General features: G+C 40.6%; 1 protein-coding gene across 5 annotated transcripts in view; it reads left to right on the top strand.

Moving 5' to 3' along the window:
* The window catches only part of LOC140714546 (uncharacterized), a 441169-nt gene that overhangs the window by 309568 nt on the left and 107048 nt on the right, over nucleotides 1–24553 (top strand). For all 5 annotated transcript variants that reach the window (XM_073025825.1, XM_073025824.1, XM_073025827.1 and 2 more), the window contains 4 exons: nucleotides 1084–1152; nucleotides 7281–7370; nucleotides 19771–19880; nucleotides 21931–22492. In XM_073025825.1, coding sequence (XP_072881926.1) covers nucleotides 1084–1152; nucleotides 7281–7370; nucleotides 19771–19880; nucleotides 21931–22492 — 831 coding nt within the window. The remainder of the gene's footprint in view (nucleotides 1–1083; nucleotides 1153–7280; nucleotides 7371–19770; nucleotides 19881–21930; nucleotides 22493–24553) is intronic.

The following is a 24553-nucleotide window of genomic DNA, read 5'->3' as shown; positions in this document are numbered from 1 at the left end:
TCTGCAACAGATGGCATAGCCTCCACAGAGCCTGATCTTAAATCAGGATTACCTGGAGAGGCAGAAGCAAGCAAAACAGCCAAAGTCTGCAGAAGCACTGTGGCAAGTTCTCCAAGACGCTTGGAATAACTTTCTAGCCGATTATCTTATAAAACTGCACTACTGTGTACCTAAGAGAATTGATGAAGTTTTAAAGGCAAAAGGTGGTCACACCAAATATTAATTAGATTTAGCTTTTTATTGTTTACTGCTCTTCATTGTAAATTTTTTGATATTTAGAAATATTTTCATTTCATGATTTTTGAAAGTATCTTCGCTTTACAGAATTTGTTTACATGTCTCTAAGACTTTTGCACAGTACTGTATTTACAGGCCTTGCCCATGTGCTGTATATAGGCCTTGTGTGATCAAAGGAGTAGGTGTGGATGAGGTTAACAGAACAACTAAGTCTAAAGTATTTTTTTAAATGTTGGAAAAATTTAATATTTTATCATTATTCAGAATTGAAGATAGAACTGGAAATGTTTAAATGAATGGCTCCTGGCTCTGGAATACAAAAGGGCAAAATAATTTTTATTGCTGCTAACAATTACATGTTTCTTTAAATACAGCTACTCCAATAATATTGTATATGACTGTTCATAAATATAGTCAATTATTTATCATACTTCAGTCCAGCATCTAGTACAGAAAATGCTACGTGGCCAATCTTAAGAGGCTAGAAGTGTTTACGATGCCATGTCTTATTTTTGTTTGCATGTGGAGTGAAAAGGTAATGAAATATGTTTACTTTTGTATTAAATCTTATTCTTTAGTTGGGCAATTGCATTACCTACAGCTTCTCTAGCAGACAGTGCAGACCTCACTTTTTAATCACTAATGTAGTGATTCTCACTTTCAGCAGAATCATTCAGGGAAAGCAAGCTTGAATTTGCATAGCCTAATTTTACATGTTAATAGTTGATTCTTTTGCAATTAATTGTCCAGAGTATTAAAAGCTATTTTCCATTAAACAGTAAATACCTGCAGAAAAAGCATATTTTAATTTATATTTTATTCCATGAATTTTTTTTGTCTCTTCAGTGGAAGAAATACTGGTTTGTACTGACTGACCATAGCCTACGTTACTACAAGGACTCAATTGCTGAGGATGTAAGTACTATCTTTGGAAATTATTCAGAAACCATTTAGAGATAAGAAAGCGATCATGAAGCAGACTCATAATCCAGTTTAGTTTCACTATATTATGTGACATGAAGTTTGATGTTTTATTGCAGCAGTAAAGTGCTGCCACAAAAATTGATAGATGCTATGTGTGTATAATCATTGTATTTTCCATTAATGATAAAATTGTTACTTGTAGATCTCTTTGATATTGAGTGTAATTTTTTTTACTACTGGCAGTAATACAGAATAACTGTATTAGTTCATCTGCATGTTGTACAAATTTTCTTTTCCTACGAAAGTAGTGGATTTTCAGCTGAATAAACCTGAGTCATAAGGATCTCATAAATGCTTTCTAAGCTTCCTTCAGAAAAATGTCTTTTATTCTGGGACACTTAGTAAAATTCGTATTTTCATTAATAATTGATCAACATATCTTTAATATCATTACTCCATATGATGCACCTTCACTAGTTTAAACTGACTTTCATATATCAACTTTAGCATTCAGTTCAATCGGATGGACTGTCAACATATCAGTTTAGCAGACAACTTGGGTGGCTACCTTTAACACTTAGAATCAAATTGGCATCCGTTCCTAATTAATTCTTGATCCCTGTGGCTAAGTGAAGGAAAGGTGCACTGTTTGAGGGCACCTTTATCAAAGTGTCAAAGTGTGTGTATTTATTATCAAAGTGTGTGTATGTGCGTGTACACACACACACACAACTTCACAGGATGTTGGTTTAGAATTTAGGGCATCCTTTGAGAGAATCAAGCTAGAGCTGCCCTGACCTGCCCTTATGCTCCGCTTGGTGTTGCTGCTGAGGCTGGCCATGCACATGCGTTGTGGATGTGCGTCACATCCCAATTTCCATGATGGCAGATCGGCTCTCGGGTGAAAGCGGGGCTGTTGATTTTCGCGAATGAACAATTTTATATGAATATGTAACCCTGAACTTTGCCTGCATTCTGGAGGTTAGCACATTTTAAGTCGATGTAGCCAAAAAAGGTGCCGCTGTAATGCACCGTTTGCACTAATTTGAGGTCAAGTAGACTAAAACAGAGCATGAGAGTTTTATTTGTATATAGATGTGATATCACTGGAAAGGGTGCAGAAGAGATCACTAAGATATTGCCTAGATTAGAGGGCTTGAGTAACAGGGAGAGAGATTGGATAATATGGGCATGTTTTCCCAGGAATAAAGGAGATCAAGAGCTGATCTATATACATAGTTATAAAAGGCGTAGATAGAGTTGATAGTTAAATCTTTTTCTTGTGGTGGTGCTCCCAGTGTGGCCTTCTGTATGTCGGTGAGACCCATCATAGATTGGGAGACCACTTCACCAAGTACTTACACTCCATCTGCCAGAAAGAGCGGGATCTCCCAATAGCCACCCATTTTAATTCCACTTCCCATTCCCATTCCAAAATGTTAGCCAATGGCCTCTTCTACTTTCACACTGAGGCCACACTCAGATTGGAGGAGCAGCACCTATATTCCATCTGGGTAGCCTTCTACCTCATGACACGAACATCGATTTCTCGGAAATTCTGGTAATTTCACCCCTCCTCCCTTCACTATTCCCTTCCCCCCCCCCTCATTTTACCACCTTCCCTGCTCATCACGTCCCTCTGCTGCTCCACCCCTCCCCTTTTCTTTGTTCTATGGCCTTCTGTCCTCTCCTATCAGATTTCCCTCTTCTCCAGTCCTGTTTCTCTTTCACCAATCAACTTCCCAGTTCTTCACTTCACCCTTCCCTTCCATGTTTCACCTATAACCTTGTGCTTCTTCCTCCCCTCCCCACCTCTTTTTTTCCCTCCAGTCTTGCTGAAGGGTCTTGGCCCGAAATGTTAATTATATGCTTTTCCATAGATTCTGCCTGACCTACACAGTTCCTCCAGCATTTTATGTGTGTTGCTTGGATTTCCAGCATCTGCACATTTTCTTTTGCTTGTGAAAAGCAAGAATCTGTAGGTTTAAGCTGAGGAGGAGGAGTTTTCAAAGGACCAACGAGGGAAACTCTTTAACAGTGCTAAATGAAATGCCATTGTATAGGAGGGAATGGAATCAAGTACAGCCACTGTGTCTAAGTAACAATTTAGACTGCCACTTGAATGGGTAAGGCATGGATGGGTATGGGCCCAGTGAAGGCAAATATGTAAAGGGCAAAAAAAGGTCTACTGAAAGGCCTGTTTCTTGAAGGCTAATTGACAAGTTTTGACAATTTTAATCAAGTTGTAATCTAATTGATGATTCATGATGGGGACAATCAAGCATTCAGTAGCATAGTGAAAAAGGTGTGTTATAAATTACCTCCATGGATATATATTAGCTACAAGATATAAGAAACAAAGGCATTAGGCCCCTTTCTGTGCCACTATTCAATAAGATTGAGACTGATCATTTATCTCAGTGTCACTTTTCTGTAGGATTTTCTTTTCTCCTGATTCCTTCAGTATCTTAAGATTCAACCAAGCTCTGTGTTGAATATACTATGCGAGTGGGAGTCTGTAGGACTTAGAGAATTACGATCAATACATAATTTTAATTCTAATCTAATCTTATTTACTATCCTTTGTATGGTATGTTTTTAAAGTATTCAGGAAATCCAAGTACTCCATTTTCACTGGCTTCCCCAATTCTGCTTACTATAACTCTGCCATTGATATCAAACCAAATTTCTGTAGTACCCATTTAAGCTCTTTCTCTTAAATATTGAGTTTGCAATCAAATTTGTGAGAACTACTCTAGAATAAAAACAGAAAATTGCAGAAACATTCAGCAGGTCAAGGAGCAAGCATCTATCTAAAGAGGGTACATCCTAAAAGAGGATTCGTACAGGAAAGTGACACTGTGATAAATGATGAGTCACAATCTTGTTGAATAGTGGCACAGACATTAGGGGTCAGATGCCTATGTTTCTTAGATCTTGTAGTTGATCTTGAGTGTTATTTTTTTCAGATTTGAGATTCAAGTCAAGTCACTTTTATTGTCATTTCGACCATAACTGCTGGTACAGTACATAGTAAAAATGAGACAACATTTTTCAGGACCATGGTGTTACATGACACAGAACAAAAACTAGACTGAACTACGTAAAAAAAAACAACACAGAGAAAGCTATACTAGACTACAGACCTACACAGGACTACATAAAGTGCACAAAAACGGTGCAGGCATTACAATAAATAATAAACAAGACAATAGGGCAAGGTGTCAGTCCAGGCTTCGGGTATTGAGTTCCTTGTCGGAATTAGAAAAAAAATAAGATGATAGTTCTCAATTGCAGATGTCTAAAAAGGTTCTGGAGGACTGGAAAATCATAAATGTCACTCCACTCATTAAGAAGGGAAAGAGGCAAAAGGCAGGAAATTATAGGACAGTTAGCCTGATCTCAGTGGTTGGCAAGATAATAGACTCCTTCATTAAGGATGAGGTTTTGAGGTACTTGGAGATGCATGATAAAGTAGTCACACAAAATTTTGGAGGAACTCAGCAGGGTCAGGCAGCACACACAACATGCTGGTGGAACATAGCAGGCCAGGCAACATCTATAAGGAGAAGCACTGTCAACGTTTCGGGCTGAGACCCTTCGTCAGGACTAACTGAAAGGAAAGATACTAAGAGATTTGAAAGTAGTGGGGGCAGGGGAAAATGCGAAATGATAGGAGAAGACCGGAGGGGGTGGGATGAAGCTAAGAGCTGGAAAGGTGATTGGCGAAAGTGATACAGAGCTGGAGAAGGGAAAGGATCATGGGACGGGAGGCCTCAGGAGAAAGAAAGGGGGAGGGGGGGAAGCACCAGATGGAGATGGAGAACAGGCAAACAACTAAATATGTCAGGGATGGGGTAAGAAGGGGAGGAGGGGCATTAACGGAAGTTAGAGAAGTCAATGTTCATGCCATCAGGTTGGAGGCTACCCAGCTGGTATATAAGGTGTTGCTCCTCCAACCTGAGTTCGGATTCATTTTGACAGTAGAGGAGGCCATGGATAGACACATCAGAATGGGAATGGGACGTGGAATTAAAATATGTGGCCTCTGGGAGATCCTGCTTTCTCTGGCGGACCGAGTGTAGGTGTTCAGCGAAACTGTCTCCCAGTCTGCGTCGGTCTCACCAATATATAAAAGGCCACACTGGGAGCACCAGACGCAGTATACCACACCAGCCGACTCACAGGTGAAGTGTCGCCTCACCTGGAAGAACTGTCTGGGGCCTTGAATAGTGGTGAGGGAGGAAGTGTAAGGGCAGGTGCAGCACTTGTTCTGCTTACAAGGATAAGTGCAAGGAGGGAGATCGGTGGGAAGGGATGAGGGGGAGGAGTGGACAAGGGAGTTGCGTAGGGAGTGATCCCTGCGGAAAGCAGAAAGAGGGGGAATGGAAAGATGTGCTTGGTAGTGGGATCCAGTTGGAGGTGGCGGAAGTTATGGAGAATTATACGTTGGATCTGGAGGCTGGTGAGGTGGTAGGTGAGGACAAGGGGAACCCTATCCCGTATGGGGTGAGGGCAGATGTGTGGGAAATGGGAGAGGCCAGGCAGCATCTACGGGAAAAAGTACGGTCAACGTTTCAGGCCAAAACCCTTCAACAGGACTGGAGAAAAAAGGCTGAGGAATAGATTTGAAAGGTGGGGGGAGGGGAGAGTGAAACACCAGCCGATAGGGGAAGGAATGAAGCAAAGAGGTAGGAAGTTGATTGATGAAAGAGACGGAAGGCCATGGAAGAAAGAAGAAAGGGGGTGAAGGGGAGTAGCACCAGAGGGAGGCGATGGCCGGGTAAGGAGATAACATATGAGAGGGACAGAGGTATGGAAAATTTTTGAATGGGTGGGGGGATTGCTGGAGGCATTACTGGAAGTTTCAGAAATCGATGTTCATGCCATCAGGTTGGAAGCTACCCTCCCCCTCCCTTGTTCAGATTTTCAGCATCTGTAGATATTCTCTTGTTTGTGATAAAATAGCATGATTTCCATACGGGAAAATCTTGCCCGACAAATCTGTTAGAATTTTTTGTGGAACAGGCAAGATAGACAAAGGAGAATCAGTGGACATTTTCTTACTTAGATTTTCAGAAGGGCTTTGATAAGGTGTTGCACATAAGGCTGTTAAACAAGATGAAGGTCTGGTGTTGCAGTTTAGGAGAATAGGCAAAGAAATGGCAGATGGGATGCAGTGCAGGGAAATATACAGTAATGAAATTTGATAGAAGAAATAAAAGCACAGAATATTTTCGAAACCAGGAGCAAATTCTGAAATCAGACGTGCAAAGTGACTTGGGAGTTAGCTCGAAGGAGTCCATAAAGTTTAACTTCCAAGTTGAGTTGCTAATAAGGAAGGCAAATGCAATGTCAGCATTCATTTTTAGAGGACAGGATGTAAAAGTAAGGATGTATTGCTGAGACTTTATAAAACATTTGGATTATTGTGAACAGTTTTGGGGCCCATATCTAAGAAAGGATGTGTTGACATTGGATCAAGTCCAGAGAAGGTTCAGAGAATTATTCTGGCAATGAAAGGATTAATATGAGGAGCTTTTCATGGCTCTGGCCCTGTACTCACTGGAATTTAGAAGAATAAGGTAGAATCTTATTGAAACCTACCGAATATTGAAATGCCTAGATAGAGTGGATGTGGAGAGGATGTTTCCTATAGTGGGGGAGTACAACACCAGAGGGGGCACAGCCTCAGAATAGAGACAGCCTTTTAGAACAGAGATGAGAGGAATTTCTTTAATCAAAGGTAGGTGAATCTGTGCAACAGATGGATTTGAAGGCCCAGTCATTGAGTATATTTAAAGCAGAGGCTGATAGGTTCTTGATCAGTAAGGGTGTCAAATGTTATGGGGAGAAAGCAGGAGAATGGGGGTTGAGAGTTAAAATAAATCAGTCATGATTGAATGGCAGAGCAATCTTGATGGGCTGAATGACCTGGTTCTGCTCCTATGTCTTGTGTTTTATTTCAGATCTATTCTAGAATCGAGAAAGACTAGGATATAATTCTGAAAATTTTCAGACATGATTTGGTGCGTTATGACTCCTCTATGTGGATGTTACATTAGATGAAATTTAGATGTTAATTTCTAAAACATTATTGCTGTCTGCTTATTCCCCAGGCATCCGATCTGGATGGTGAAATTGACTTATCTACTTGCTACAATGTAACTGAATATCAGGTCCAGAGAAATTATGGCTTCCAAATTCATGTAAGTTGACAGGATTAAACATTGCTGAAATTTTAATTCTAATTTAGCATATGCTCTTCATTCTCATTTTCACATCTTTGATTCTTTCTATATGGCTCTATCAGATATTAATGCAGACAGTAACAGTTCCTTCCTACAGTTTTGTGTATCGTACAATCATAGGCCTGAATTTTGCTGATTGTATTTTGCGCTGACATTATTAATTAGTCCTGCACTTGCTGGTGTTCATAAAACAGAATTCAGTGTGTAAAATCTACCTGGACATAATTAGATCTCTTTCAGGTTTATTGCTTTCAAGCTTTCAGTAACATTGAAAAATTTAAACATTTTATTTATTTAATTTATTATTAATTATATAATAATTTTGATCAAGGCATGACTGCAAGCGCATGCTCGTCTACGAGTTAGACTGGCGGAAAAGATTTAAAAAGAAGACAGCTTTATAAAGAGTGTAATGGAGTAAAGGTAGACAGAGTAGGTGGGCTTTAGCTCAATGGGGCTTCAGCGATAACAGGTCGAGGCTAGTTAAATTACTTGTGTAGAATAGAAGCAGGAAGTATGTCTGTGAGGCCCATATTCTGTACTGGGTGTCAGTTGTGGGATGTCTGGGAGACTCCCAGCCTCCCGGACGGCCACATCTGCACCAGGTGTGTCGAGCTGCAGCTACTTAGGGAACTGGAGATGCAGCTCGATGACCTTTGTCTGGTCAGGTAAAGTGAGGAGGTGATAGAGAGGAGCTATAGGCAAGTAGACACGCCGGGGCTTCGGGAGACAGATAAGTGGATAACAGTCAGGAGAGGGAAGGGCAAAAGTCAGATACTAGAGAGTATCCCTGTGGTTGTCTCCCTTAACAATAAGTACTCCTGTTTGAGTATTGTTTGGTTTGGGGGGGGGGGGGGGGGGTTGCAACCCACCTGGGGAAAGCGACAGTGGCCGCGCCTCTGGCACAGAGTCTGGCCCTGTGGCTCAGAAGGGTAGGGAAAGGAAGAGGATGACAACAGTGATAGGCGATTCTGTTTGCCTCCCAGGTGCGAGGGTCTGGGATGTTTCTGATCATGTCCACAATATCCTGAAGAGGGAAGTTGTACAGCCAGAGGTTGTGGTACATATTGGTACCAACAACATAGGAAGGAAAAGGGAAGGGGTCTTGAAAACAGAATACAGAGAGTTAGGAAAGAAGCTGAGAAGCAGGACCTCAAAGGTAGTATCTCGGGATTACTGCCTGTGCCATGCGACAGTAAGTATAGGAATAAAGTGAGGTGGAAGATAAATATGTGGCTGAGGGATTGGGGCAGGGGGCAGGGATTCAGACTTCTGGATCATTGGGACCTCTTTTGGGGCAGGCGTGACCTGTACAGAAAGAACAGGTTGCACTTGAATCCGAAGGGGACCAAATTCCTGACAGAGAGGTTTGCTATTGGGGAGAGTAAACTAGAATTGCTGGGTGGTTGGAACCGAACTGAAGAGATGGAGGAAGGGGCAGATAGCTCATAAATAGAGAGAAAGCTTGTAGGCAGGTGATAGAGAAGGGACTCGCTCAGACTGATGGTTTGAGATGTGTCTATTTTAATGCAAGGAGTATCGTGAACAATGGTGGATGAGCTTGGAAGGTGGATCAGTACTTAGAACTATGATGCTGTGGCCATTACAGAGACTTGGATGGCTCAGGGGCAGGAATGGCTATTTCGAGTGCCAGGCTTCAGATGTTTCAGAAAGGGCAGGGATGGAGGCAAAAGAGGTGGGGGAAGTGGCACTACTGATCAGGGATCATGGAGGAATTGAAATTGTCTACTGAGTCTCTATGGGTGGAAGTTAGAAACAGGAAGGGGTCAATAACTCTACTGGGTGTGTTTTATAGACCACCCAATAGTAACAGGGACAGTGAGGACCAGATTAGGGAGACAGATTGTGGAGCGGTGCAATAATAACAGGGTTGTTGTGACGGAAAATTTTAATTTCCCCAATATTGATTGGCATCTCCCTAGAGTAAGGGGTTTAGACAGGGTGGAGCTTGTTAGGTGTGTTCAGGAAGGTTTTCTGGCACAATATGTAGACAAGCCTACAAAAGGAGAGACTATACTTGATCTGGTATTAGGAAATGAACCTGGTCAGGTGTCAGGTCTCTAGTTGGGAGAGCATTTTGGAGATAGTGATCACAATTTTGTTTCCTTTACCATAGCATTAGACAGGGATAAGAGCAGACAAGTCAGGAAAATGTTTATCTGGAGTAAGGTGAAATATGAAGCTATCAGTCAGGAACTTGGAGGCATAAATTGGGAACAGATGTTCTCAGGGAACTGTGGCAAAAGTTCAGGGGGTATTTGCGTGGAGTTCTGCAGAGGTATGTTCCAATGAGACAGGGATAGGGTGGTAGGGTCCAGAAACTGTGGTGTACAAAGGCAGTTGAAAATCTAGTCAAGAAGAAAAGAAAAGCTTGTGAAAGCTTCAAAAAACTGGGTAATGATAAGGATCTAAAAAATTATAAGGCTAGCAGGATGGAGCTCAAGAATGAACTTAGGAGAGCCAGAAGTGGCCACAAGAAGGTTTGGCGAGCAGGATTAAGGAAAATCCCAATGCATTTTACAAGTGTGTGAAGAGCAAGAGGATAAGATGTGAGAGAATAGGACAAATCAAGTGTGACAGTGGAAAAGTGTGTATGGAACCGGAGGATGTAGCGGAGGTACTTAGTGAGTACTTTGCTTCAGTATTCACTATGGAAAAGGACCTTGGTGATTGTAGGGATGGCTTTCAGTGGACTGAAAAGCTTGAGCATATAGACATTAAGAAAGAGGATGTGCTGGAGTTTCTAGAAAGTATTAAGTTGGATAAGTCACCAGCACCGGGCGAAATATACCCCAGGCTACTGTGGGAGGTGAGGGAGGAGATTGCTGAGTGTCTGGCAATGATCTTTGCATCATCAATGGGGACAGGAGACGTTCCAGAGGATTGGAGGGTTGCATATGCTGTTCCCTTGTTTAAGATAGCCCAGGAAATTATAGACCACTGAGTCTTACTTCAGTGGTTGGTAAACCGATGAAGACGATCCTGAGAGGCAAGATTTATGAACATTTGGAGAGGCGTAATATGATTAGGAATAGTCAGAATGGCTTTGTCAAAGGCAGGTTGTGCCTTAGGAGCCTGATTGAATTTTTTGAGGATGTGACTAAACACATTGATGAAGGTAGAGCAGTAGATGTAGTTCAGCAAGGCATTTGATAAGGTACCCCATGCAAGGCTTATTGAGAAAGTAAGGAGGCATGGGATCCAAGGAGACATTGCTTTGTGGATCCAGATCTGGCTTGCCCACAGAAGGCAAAGAGTGGTTATAAACGGGTCATATTCTGCATGGAGGTCGGTGACCTGTGGCGTGCCTCAGGGATTTGTTCTGGAACCCCTTCTGTTCATGATTTTTATAAATAACCTGGATGAGGAAGTGGAGGGATGGGTTAGTAAATTTGCTGATGACACATAGGTTGGGGTGTTGTGGATAGCGTGGAAGGCTATCAGAGGTTATAGCGAGACATTGATAGGATGCAAAACTGGGCTGAGAAGTGGCAGATGGAGTTCAACCCAGGTAAGTGTGGGGTGGTTCATTTTGGTAGGTCAAATATGATGGCAGAATATAGTATTAATGGTAAGACTCTTGGCAGTGTGGAGGATCAGAGGGATCTTAGGGTCCGAGTCCATTGGATGCTCAAAACTGCTGCGTAGGTTGACTGTGTGGTTAAGAAGGCATACGGTGCACTGGCCTTCATCAACTGTGGGATAGAGTTTAAGAGCCGAGAGGTAATGTTACAGCTATATTTGACCCTGGTCAGACCCCACTTGGAGTACTGTGCTCAGTTCTGGTCACCTCACTACAGGAAGGATGTGGAAGCTATAGAAAAGGTGCAGAGGATATTTACAAGGATGTTGCCTGGAATGGCTTTATGAGAATAGGTTGAGTGAACTTGGCCTTTACTCCTTGGAGCAACGTGGGATGAGAGGTGACCTGATAGAGGTGCATAAGATGATGAGAGGCATTGATCATGTGTATAGTCAGACTAGTCAGAGGCTTTTTCCCAGGGCTGAAGTGGCTAACACAAGAGGGCACAGTTTTAAGGTGCTTGGAAGTAGCTGCAGAGGAGATGTCGGGGATAAGTTTTTTATGCAGAGAGTGGTGAGTGTGTAAAATGGGCTGCTGGCGAGAGGTGTGGAGACAGTTACAATAGGGTCTTTTAAGAGGCTCCTGGATAGGTACATGGAGCTTAGAAAAATAGAGGGCTATGTCTACCTGAGGCAATTTCTAAAGTAAGTAGGTGTTCGGCACAGCATTGTGGGCTGAATGGCCTGTATTGTGCTGTAGGTTTTCTATGTTTCTATAAATTTTAAAATATGAAAGCACTTAAAAGTGCGACAAACTGATTATCTGTATATCAAATAGCTACTGCAACACTTGTGAAGAATGCTGGAATATAATACAAGGATCAACTTTATTTGCGAAATATGATTGATCAGATTAACTACATGGGGTAGTATCTTTTAAACTCGCATTGCTTTTTGTTGTTTTAATAGCCCTATAGTGTTTTCCAGAAGGAAGCTTATGGAAAAGGCAGTTTGCTGGGTGTGTAGGGTCCTCAGTGACTTTTCCTGCCTGTTTCTTTGTCCTAGACAGATAGAAGTTCTGCAGTGATGGTGGATTGCAGTCAGTGATCTTTTCAGCTGACTTGATAGTTTGCTGAAGTTTTCATATACAGTATTGTGAGAGTATGCTGCACCAACCCTGACAACTGATGGCTGATGTGATGATGCTGTCTATGATGGCAATATAGAATTGCACCAGTATATTCTGGGGAAAATAGAATGTTATCAACTGCCTCAAGAAGTACATCCTCTGATGAGCCTTTTTGTTAAAGGCTGAATGTTGAAACAGTGCTAAATGTAGAATTTTTCCACATTTCTCCTGAAGTGGATTATGTATCTCCATGGTTTTGAGGGCTTTCAGCTTCAAGTTGTTGTGATCACACCTGTTTATTTCCTGATGGTATTTGGATTCATTGCCTCTGGTGATTAGTCCAGTGATAGTCGTGGTGTACGCAGACTATTTAACAAATGGATCACTAGAGATATAGTCATTGGTATATAGAGAAAATAAGAGAAGGGAAAGAACATCCCCGGATGGCATGCCAGTGCATTTTAATTACTTTCAAATAATTACCTATTTATAATTAATCACAAACATTACGCACAAGAAATTTTAAGAGTAGTTTGCCTTTTTCCAGTTTATTTTTTCAACATTGTAGAATCTCTTTCCAGATAAATAGGTTGTTAATAAATCCAAAGACTAACCAAGCACAAAATACGCAAGCAGATTTGCTAGATTAAATATTAGAAAATTCCAACAAATTTATGCTCTGTTACTGTGGAATGTAATGCAGGAATTTTTCAGGATATCCACTTTTGACACACACGTACATATCTGTCAAATAGAATGTGAGTAATCCACCCCCTGGGAATTTGTCTTTCCTTTTGGTATATCTGCTAATATAAAGTCATTTGACCCTGGATGGCATAGTCAGGTCGCGAGTACCGTTCTTCTTTAAGAAAATGGAAGCATGGAAGGAACGCTAGGCTACGGGTACGATTGAAGTGGCAGTGGCCCTAGATCCCTTAATTCTGACTTCTCTTGAAAATAAAACTGAAGATCTCAGAACAAGATTGCAGTACCAGGGGGACATCAGAGACTGCTGTCTACTTTGCTTCAAGGAAGAATGGCTCACCATTATTTCAACACAGCACTGCAGCCCGATGGCTTCACCATTCTCCACAAAGTCAGGTCAGTTGAGTCATTAAAGGTAGAGGAAGAGGGAGTATGCTTCATGATTGATTCATCATGGTACAGATGTGATGGTTCTGCTTTAGTCCTGCTCACCTGACGTGGAACATTTTGCGGTTATGTTGTCCATTTTATCTGCCGAGTGAGTTTTCCACCATCATCCTGGTAGCAGTGTACATTCCACCTGAGGCCAATGTCAGGCAGGCACTGGAGTAGCTGAGCACCATGACCAGCAGTCATGAAACAGTGCACCCTGATACCTTTGCTATCATTGCAGGGAGTTTCCGCCAGGCTCGCTTGAAGAAGTCTCTGAACAACTACCACCAACATTTCAACTTTGGAACCAGGGGAGCCAACACACTTGACCTTTGTTATACCGCTATTAGGAATGCTTAATATCTCGTCACACGCCTGCACTTTGGAAGGTCTGATCACCTGTCTTTACTTATACTCTGTAGCCAGAATCTCAAGTCTGCAGCACTAGTGGAAACTATAATCAAAGGAGGCGGAGGAGCTCTGAGTCAGCAAACTGGGCGATATTTATCTTTGGCTCTGAATTTGGTTCTGGTTTTATCTTTGGCTCTGAATGAGTGCACCACAGTTGTCACTGATTTCATCTTAGAGAACATACCAGATATTCCTGAACCAAAAGCTGTGGATGAACCAGGGGATTGGTAGACTACTGAGGGCTAGTTTCTCTGGTATTCGAGACCAGTAATCCAGAACTGTGATGCTTCACTTCCAGATGAGACAAAAATCTTTTGTGCACACTTTGCAAGGGAGAATAAAACTACACCTATGCAAATCTCTGCAGCATCCGGCGACCCTGTAATCTCTGTCTTGTAGGCGGATGTCAGAGCATCTTTCATGACAGTGAACAAGGTTTCAAGCCCTGATGGTATACTTGATAGGCAACGGAATACCTGTGCCAACCAACTGGCAGGAGTCTTCAAGGACATATTCAGTCTCTCACTGTTACAGTCAGATGTTCCCACCTGCTTCAAAAGGACAACAATCATACCAGTGCCCAAGAAGATCAGGGTGAGCCGCCTCAGTGACTATAGACCAGTTACACTTACATCAACTGTGATGAAATGCTTTGAGTGGTTGGTCATGGCAGATTCAACTGCAGCTAAAGCAACGACCTGAACAATTCAGTGTTCAACACCATCATACCCTTAGTACTAATCAACAAGCTCTGAAACTTGAGCCTCTGTACTTGCCTCTGCATCTGGATCCTTGACTTCCTCATCAAGAAACCAGAGTCAGTGCAGATTGAAAATAACTTCTCCTAGCTGACAATCAATACTGGCGGACCTCAAAGATGCATGCTTAACCCACTGCTCAACTCTTTGTATATCCACAACTGTGTGGCTAGGCACAGCTCAAACACTATCTATAAATTTACCGATGACACAACTACTGTTGGCAGAATTTCAGGTGGTGATGTGGAGATGTATAGGAGTGAGATGGATGAGATAGTTGAGAGGTGTTGCAACAACAACTTTGCACTCAACATCATTAAGACCAAGGAATTGATTGTGGACTTCAGGAATGGGAAGTCATTGGAACACACCAGTCTTGATTGAGAAATCAGCAGCTGTTTCAAGTTTCTGGGTGTCACCATCTCTCCAAATCTATCCTCAGTCCAACATATTGATGGAATTACAAAGAAAACATGACAGTAGCTATATTTTTCATTAGGAATTTGAGGAGATTTGGTATGTCACCAAAGACACTCACAAATTTCTGCAGATGTACCACGGAGAGCATTCTATCTGGTTGCATTATCATCTGGTATGGATGGACCACTGTACAAGATCAGAAAGATCACCAGAAAGTTGTAAACTCAACCAACTCCATCATGGGCACTAGCCTCCTCAGAATGAAGGGCACCTTCAAAAGGGGATGCTTCCAAAAGGCAGTATCCATATTAAGGATTCCATCGTCCAGGATATGCCCTCTTCTCATTGATGCCATCGAGAAGGAGGTACAGGAGCCTGGAGACACATACTCAACATTTAGTAACAGCCTCTTCCCCACCACCATCAGATTTCTGAATGGACAAAGAGCCAATTTTCACTACCTCACTATTTTTTGTTCTCTTTTTGCACTACTTATTTAATTTTTTCATATTTATTGTAATTTATAGTTTTTATTGTGTATTGCAATATACTGCTGCCGTAAAATAACGTATTTCATGACATATGCCAGTGATATTAAATCTGATTGTAATTCGGAAAAAGAAACTAGTATCCCTACAGTAAACAAATCAGACAGTGCATATGTGATTCCAGCACTTAGATTTCCCAGCTGAAAGGTGTTGTGTTTATTCTTTGTCCTACTACATTTAAAACAAGATGTTTCAGCAGTGTGACTAATGAACAATGTAGTGCAAAAGCTTACTTTAGTAAATAGTTAAAGCTTTTCTTAAAATCTCAGCTACAAATTATGCTATTTGTATGTTCCTCCATACCTGCAAGTCAAATGCTGCCACTTATGTTTTCCGTTCTGTGCAAACACTTTTTGTTCCTCTTCCCTCCGGGAGAAGGTTCAAGAGCTTGAAGATTTGTACGGCCAGATTTGGGAACAGCTTCTTTCCAACTGTGATAAGGCTGCTGAACGGATCCTGATCCGGATCTGGGCCATACCTTCCAAATATATGGACCTGACTTGCACTACCTTACTTTCCATTTTCTATTTTCTAATTATGATTTATAATTTAAATTTTTATTATTTTTATTTTGATTTGTACCTGCGCGAAGCGCAGAATGAAATATCGCTGTGATGATTGTACGCTCTAGTATCAATTGTTTGGTGACAATAAAGTAAAGTAAACTCATCCTTGCCATGCTGTACTGTAAAAAAAAAACCACTTTCATTGACTTTCACTATGATCCATATAAGCTTACACAATGTTGCTTCAAGTTAAACAGCATATGAACATTCTAGTTACTCATTGAAATTATACAGATTGTCTCTTATCATTCTGCTCTTTTGATAATGAAAGAATAGATTTACTCAAATATAACCAAGTATAAAAACTCCAGTTCAAATAAGTGAAATCCAAAATATTTTTTCAGGATTCCTAATGAACTATCTCATGGGTCCTTGTCTGCTTTTATGTTTTTGTTTTGTTTTATGATATACTGGAAGCATCCTGCATGGCGGTACTAATTAGCGAAGTAAAGCAAAAATATTAAGCATAATACTAATGTATAATTGTAGTAATCTAGGAAAAGCATCTGAAGCACAACTTGGCAAAAGATTGTCTATTTAAGTTTAAGATATCTTATGCAGCAAATTGAAATTCTGAAATAACTCCAAAATTTTGAAGGATATAAAATTCAATTTCAAAGCAAAATTATTGCTGATGTACAAGAAAAGTGTGAACAACAAAGCATGATTGAGGACCCGCATGAAGACTGCATCATGGAATGGATGAATTGTGACATTGTAGTTTGATGAGCGACCAGTGAAAATACTGTCTCCGTGGTGATGACCCTTGCAGTGGCCGTGATAGTGAAGAGCCACAGAAGAAAATCAACTTGGATGAGGGAATAACAGTGGATGATCAGTACACAAGACTCTTGGCAGAGTCCAGTTAGTCACTAAACAAGAGACTGAATGTTTACTATGTGAAAAAGAGAAATCAAGAAAGCGAACTGTAAAGCAAATCATAAACATAAAAGGCTGTGCAATGCTGGAAATTTTGAGCAACACACACGAAATCCAGATCTTGATGAGAGATCTTGGCCCAAAACCTCAACTATTTATCCCCTTCATAGATGTTGCTAAGTTACTCTGAGATTTTTGTGTGTTGTTCATGAAGCAAGTGGTACTTACAGAGCTCATGTTTTAAAAAAGAATCTTAAAGGTTTCAAAGGTACATTTAATGTCAGAGAAATGTATACAATATACATCCTGAAATGCTTTTTCTTCGTAACCATCCACGAAAATAGAGGAGTGCCTCAAAGAATGAATGACAGTTAAATGTTAGAACCCCAAAGTCCCCCCCCCAGCTCCCTTCCCTCCCACGTGTTAGCAGCAGCAAACAATGATTTTCCCCTCCCCTCACCAGTTTTTTTTTAAAGTGCATCGGCACCTGCCACTGAGCACCCAAGTGTGCAGCAAAAGCACAGCAAAGACACAGACTTGCAGTACCCAAAGACTACGTGTTCACCTGGTATTCGACATACCACAGGTTTTCTCTCTCCCTAATAAGGGAGAAAGAGATATCTCCATATCACAGCAATAAGGGGAACATAACAAACAACTTGCTGGTTTACAATGTTAAAAGTCCATTTGGTCGCTTTTTCTGAGCTCTGTGCCCTAAGATCTCAGGTCTCTGGGCACACAGCCAAAGATGTTCCAGCTCCCATGACACACGACCTTCAATCTGCCCATCTTCAGACCCCTGAGATCCTAGGCCTCCAAAAGTGAGCCGAATGCTTAGGCCATGCCCTTGGCATGGCAGATAACGGCCAGTCATGACACCCCGAGAGTGGGTCCCATTCCTGCAAAGAACTGAAGTCAGTGAGTAACTCCAGGTCAGGGTCTTCAAAAGATTCCTGAAAGGGAAAAATAGAGATATTAAAGATGGAACTGGAGCTGTTTCCGAAGATGACAAAGGAGTCATCGTTTAGCGCCATCTTGACTAAGCTCCACCCTCATGAATCTCATGAATAAATTTTTTTTCTCAAAAAAACAACCTAGTTTCATGTCATTTCTTCATTTGTACATTTGTTTACTCACAGCATATCTAGAATGCATAAAATGGTTAAATGGTTCCAAGAATCTGAAACTGTAATCCAAATCTTTTGATCCTGAGAGATTCATTTTAGTACCACGTGGAGTGGCAAGGTAGCATAATGGTTTGCACAATGCTTTACGGGTGACTCGGGTTCAATTCCCACTTCTGTCTGTAAGGAGTTTATGCATTCTCTTCGTGACTATATGGATATCCTCTGGTTGCTCCGGTTTCCTCCCACACTCCAGAGACTTGCCATTGGTAGATTAATTTCTGGGCGGTGCGGCTCAAAGGGCCAGAAGGTCCTATTCTACACTGTATTTCAATAAATAAAATCTCCCGTATTAGTACCTGCATGTTAGTGATAAAGTTCAAAGCAAATTCTGCTGGATTGCAAGATTTTAATAATTATTTCCTCATTTTGCAAAATAATAAAAGACAAAGTACTTTACTATCGTTCTTACTGTTGAACTTTGGGTGGTGCCTGTAATGCAAAGGTTCAAATATAAGATGGTACCTCTCAAGTTTTTTTTCCAGACTTGATTTAATGAAACAACAGTGTGTATGAAGAATCTCCAAACTTGCAAATTTATTTTCTTGTCTGGATGGGATCTGAATTCAATTACACCTTATTATTGGACATTTGTTTTGAGAACCAGGTTACATAGTTTAGATTTTACAAATGTTTCATACTGCTTCCATTTGGATAAAAGATGGAATGAGATCTCACTGGCTAGGTTATCAGCTTGTTCTATTATGGTAAGATATGTTCTGAAGCATGAATGATGTTTGATGATTACTTCTGTATTCTAATATTTAACTTTTAGAGCTATTGACTTGGGTGTCTGAAAGTATCTTTAAATACCAGTCTGATGTGGGAATGTAAACCATATAACATATACGGTAACCATATAACAATTACTGAATGGAAACAGGCCATCTCGGCCCTTCTAGTCTGTGCAGAATGCTTACTCTCACCTAGTCCCACCTACCTGCACTCAACCCATAACCGTCCATTCCTTTCCTGTCCATATACCTATCCAATTTTTTTTTAAGTGACAAAATCGAACCTGCCTCTACCACTTCCACTGGAAGCTCATTCCACACAGCTACCACTCTCTGAGTAAAGAAGTTACCCCTTGTGTTACCCTAAACTTTTGCCCCGTAACTCTCAACTCATATCCTCTTGTTTGAATCTCCCCTACTCTCAATGGAATGTAGATTTGCCTATTAAAATAAATAACCTAATTGTGCAGCAATCAATTTAAAGTTTTAATTCAAGTTGTTAATATTAATATTCAAGTGGCATTAAACAGAATTGATTTTATTTACTCCATAGTGATTAAAATTACTATCTGAGAAAGATTTCTCAAAATATTGTAAACAATTTAAGTAGCTGCCTATTTAAGGTTAAATTTCCATAAAAATGAGAGATAATCGGTAGTAAGGGGAATTCACAAAGCAAAGACTTTTCATACTCTTGTATCTGCTTCCCCCTCCATACTCCACCACATACTCTGCAGGATGAATGTTACGGATGAATAATGACAGCCATCTGTAGCTAACACAAATAGCACTTCTTTACAGAAGAATGCTTGGGACATTTATCATAGCAGTTCACTTTGCAAGATCATGTTCCACAACAAGTAATTAAGTCATCCTTGACCCCAAACAGAAAGATTACTCTCAATTAAGTAGTGAAGTTCACAAGTAGTATTCCATGGAATTTGTCACTCATCTCTGAAATTAGCATGGTTAACTGGAAATACATAACATTAACAGGAAATACTGCACAGTCATATGAATAATATTGAAGAATTTGTTCCATTTTATAGACCCTGGAAGCTTTGTTTACCCTTTCTGCAATGACTGCTGGAATTCGACGAAATTGGATGCAGGCATTAATGAAAAATATCCGTCCCTCAAAGGCACCAGATGTTGCCAGGTAAAAACCGGAATCAGGTTATTATTGCTGACATATGTTGTGAAATGTTACAATAAGAAATATAGACAAATAAATACTTAGTGCACAAAGAGAGCAAAATAGTGAGGTAGCATTCGTGGATTCATTGTTTAGAAATCTGAGAGTGGAGGGAAAGAAGCTGTCCCTAAAACATTGAGTGTGCATCTTGAGACTTCTGTATCTCCTCCGATTGTAGTAATCAGAAGGAGGGCATGTCCTAGATATAAGTGTTTTTAATAATGGATGCTGCCTTCTTGAGGTGCTGCCTTTTGGAGATGTTCTCTGGTGCCTCCCCTTGATGGAGATGGCTGAGTCTACAACTCTCTGCAGCTTTTTATTGATCCTGTGCATTGGAGCATTCATATCAAGCTATTTTGTAGCTTGGGGAAAATACACATGCAGGACAACGAATACTTTTTTGGGTCTTTAATTCCTTTTATCTGTTTTAGATGTTTTAATGTAGAAAGAGGGTATCAAAATAAAAACAACAAAATAAATTTTAAAAATCACAGTTCCTGCTGTTACAGTCTCAGCTTAATGTTGGTCCACAACCTTGTTACATATATATGCAGTATGAAAATAAATAAAACAAAATATACAAAACTAATATGTTAGTGGCAGTTCTTATAAAAAAATACAAACATTAGAATCCCACCAGCATTTCATCTTAACTAAGAGATCTACTCAGTTTGGGACACATGTGCTTAACTCCCAAACACATATAGGCTAGACCCTGAAACGAATTCTCCTTGCTCATGCTACGTAAACAGAGATATACACATTCACATTACTCCATTACGTTCACATTTGGCCATGAAACAACAAAGAAAGACAAAAATAAATTTTACAAAAACTTCTGCAATATGTTGTCTTGGTGTTTAAATTACTAAAAAGACTAACCTTACTCACAAAAATCTTCCCTCACCATATGATTAGCATTCAACATCCTTTCTAGAATCTCACAATTCTTTCTACTCCACACCTGCATAATGATGTCACAGTTTTCTCTTAAGGCACAGACAGCTATTTTAGCATTACCAGGGTGAATACATAAGTGCACTTTAACAATAAAAAATGATATTCAACAGTCACCTGGTTACACAGTCACTGCACATCTGTATAAATATGCTGGAGTCTTTGATGACATACCAAATTTCTTGAACTCTCAATGAAGTATACTTGTTATCATACACTCTTTGTGATTGTATCAATATGTTGAGCCCAGGATAGATTCTCTGAGATGTTAACACCCTCCACCCCCTCCCCCAAGAACTTGAAGCAGCTCACCCTTTCCATCACTGATGCTGAGTGTGAGGCTGTTGTTACAACACCATTCAACCAGCCAATCTATCTTGCTCCTGTACGCCACCTCAACACCATCTGAGATTCAGCCAACAGCTGTTGTGTCATCAGTGAGTATATTTGAGCTGCATCTAGTCATATGGTCATGAATGTAGAGAGAAAACAGTGGGCTAAGCACACTTCCTTAAGGTGCACCTCGGTTGATTATCTGTGAGGAGGAGATGTTATTTCCAATCTGCACTGACTGTGGTCTTCTGATGAGCAAGTCCATGATCCAATTGCAGAGGGAGGCTCAGATGGCCAGGTTTTGAAGTTTGTTTATTAGAAATGAAGGAATGATAGTGTTGGACGCTGAGTTGTAATCAATAAACAATGGCCTGATGTAGGTATTGCTATTGTCCAGGTGTTGCAAGGCCAAATGGAGAGGCAGTGAGATTGCATCCACTGTCAACCTGTTGTGGCTATGAATCTTTTATTGTTACTCTTCACTTAAATGTTCAGTAAGTTATGTTGTGTTTATATAAGCTTAATGTAATGTGTAAGCATATGCTGTCCACTTTGAATGACTTTTGAATAACTTATGGGTGTGATCCCAAGCAGTTTATGATGCTGCAGCTGTTTTCTTAACAATTAGAAGTTTTGAAATGTCATTTGCTGAATTATTTACACAAAACAACTCTGTATATTCTGGCATGTTATGCAATTTCATGTTAGTTACTTTCCTTATCAGTTTACCAGAAGAACAGTGTTCTGTGATGCTCCCAGATACGACTCCACATTATGACAGCAAATCGGACTCTCCATCATCTGAAACATCTTCTGTGGATAAAGAGACAGGGCAGCGAAAAAGCCGAGCTCGTGAAAGGAGGAGAGAGGGAAGATCAAAAACTTTTGATTGGGCAGAATTCAGGCCAGTTGCGCAAGCATTAGCACAGGAAAGGGCAGCAAGGTCAGGTTTATATGACAGACATTCAGAGAGATTTGGTTCACCTCCATCAGAACATAATGAATGGGAACGGACTAAACGCCGTGAGGAACGTAGGAAAAGGTACGAGGCTGTGGCTGGAGCAGCGAGTTCAAGTTCAGCTGATGCAAGCAATGTAGAACTTGAAACAGCCAGTTCCTCACCACCACAGGACCGAAGGCAGAAAGTGCATGATGAAATCGAAGAGCACTGGCAACAGGTAGAACGGACACCCATCCGGGAAGAAAGGCGCGTCCCCCTGGCAACGGTGCTTCCAAGTTCACAAGTGTCACAGATTGATAAGCTACTGGAAGCCCATGCAAAAGAGGTAACATTGCTCCCTTAAAAACATCTGGGTGGTTAGTTGCTAATTATTACATTCACATGCTTGTTGAACTTGAGCAATAATGTATGTCTGCTAAGGACATTTATGTGTGGCAAAGAAGGTGGAAATTCACAATATGCTAGAGGTGAAAGGATGAAATGTTTGAGCCAGGAGAGGCTAAAAATGGGTGGTTTGTTGTGGAAGATAGCAGAACATGAGCTTAACTCTGAGAATTTAAAGTTATAGTTACAGGTATTAGATCAGTGGGGGCCAAAACAAGTTGATGAGATATACAGTAGATAAATGATGAATGAGATTTAGAACAGATTAGAATGCAGGTTAACAAATGATGAATGCTGAGAGATGAACCAGGAGGGCTTTGGAATAATTGATTTTGTTGTTTGCAATGGCAGTAGTGGTTTCCTGAGTAGGGACCAAGGGAGTAACTTACCTGTTTATTATAGCAGATAAGAAACCTATTTTGGCCCATTAAGTCTATGCTGTCTCAGAGCAACCAAACCCCAGTAAGTTTCCTTGTAACCAATTCTTCCACATTCACATCAACTCCCACCCAGATAATAAACTTAACTGCACAGCACGAACAATTTACAGTGGCCATTCTATTCAGCTTCTCCAAAAAGGACAGGCTGCACCTTAACTTGAGGAGGAGTAATAACCTTGTGGGCAGGTTTGCTAGAGCTGTTTGGGAGGGTTTAAGCTAATTTGACATGGATTTGGGAACATGAGTGATAGGCCTGTTTCTGTGCTGTAATGTTCTATGGTTCTATGGCAGTTGTTATACAAGTAGTGAGACTGTGAAGAAGGGTAGGCAGTTGACAAGGCAAAATTGCAGTCAGTGGAATGGGTTGAATTGTGTTTTTAAACAAAATAGGAGTGGGTGGGTTCAAACGTTTGGAAAAGGAGACATTTATAAAGTAAATAAAGGAGAGCTAATGAAAGTGTCTGAAGTAAATAAAATGACTAATTTTAGAAAGAGATAAGAATTTAACTTGCAGTAACATTGAGGCAAAGTTTAAAAAGGGTGGTGAATACAGGACTTAAGGTGTTACATTTGAATACATACAGAATAAGTAGATGATCTTGTACCACAATTAGAAATTGGCAAGAATGATGTGGAAATCACTGAGTCATGGGTGAAATAAGATCATATTTAGGAGCTTAACATCCAAGAATAGATTAACCCCAAAGGAGAAGTAGTATTCTAAAGGGAGGATGAGGCAGCTGTGGCTGAGGAGGGAAGCCAAATACAGCAAAAAAAATAGAAGGTATATAAATAGTGAAAATTAGTGGGAAGTGGTTTGAGAAGCTTTTAAAAACCAAGAGAAGACAACTAAAAAAACAGTAAGGAGAGAAAAAAGAAAATATCTACATAATATGAGTGTCATGGGTAGAAGTGAATGTAGTTACTATTACTTGAGAGGGTGCTTGGGAAACTGAAAAGTCCTAAAGTCACCTGGACCATATGGACTACATGCCAGGTTCTGAAAGAGCTGGACAAATGGGCAAAGAGGAGGCAGATGGAATATCATTTTGGGAAGTGTATGGTCATGCTCTTTGGTAGAAGGAATAAAGGCATAGACTATTTCGTAATCAGGGAGCAAATTTAGAAATCTGAGGTGCAAGGGGACTTGGGTGTTCTTGTACAGGATTCTTTGCAGGTTGAGTTGATGTTAAAGAAGGCAAATGTAATGTTAGCATACATTTTCAGAAGACTAAAATACAAAAGCAAGGATATAATGGTAATGCTGAGCCTTTATAAGGCAATGGTCAGAACACACATGGAGTATTTGAGCAGTTTTGGGGCCCTTATCTCAGAAATGATGTGCTGGCATTGGAGAGGGTTCAGAGGAGGTTTTGGAGAATTATCCCAGGAATGAAAGGGAATGGAACATTTGATGGCTCTGGGCCTGTACTTTTTGGAATTTAAAGAATCATGGAGGATCTCATTGAAATATATTAAGTATTGAAAGGCCTAGATAGAGTGGACAAGAAGAGGATGTTTTCTATAGTGCAGGGGGCCTAGGACCTTAGGGCACAGCCTCA

This window comes from Hemitrygon akajei, chromosome 22, assembly GCF_048418815.1.
Source record: "Hemitrygon akajei chromosome 22, sHemAka1.3, whole genome shotgun sequence".
NCBI lineage: Eukaryota > Metazoa > Chordata > Chondrichthyes > Myliobatiformes > Dasyatidae > Hemitrygon > Hemitrygon akajei.
This window is presented reverse-complemented; position numbering and strand designations above follow the sequence as displayed.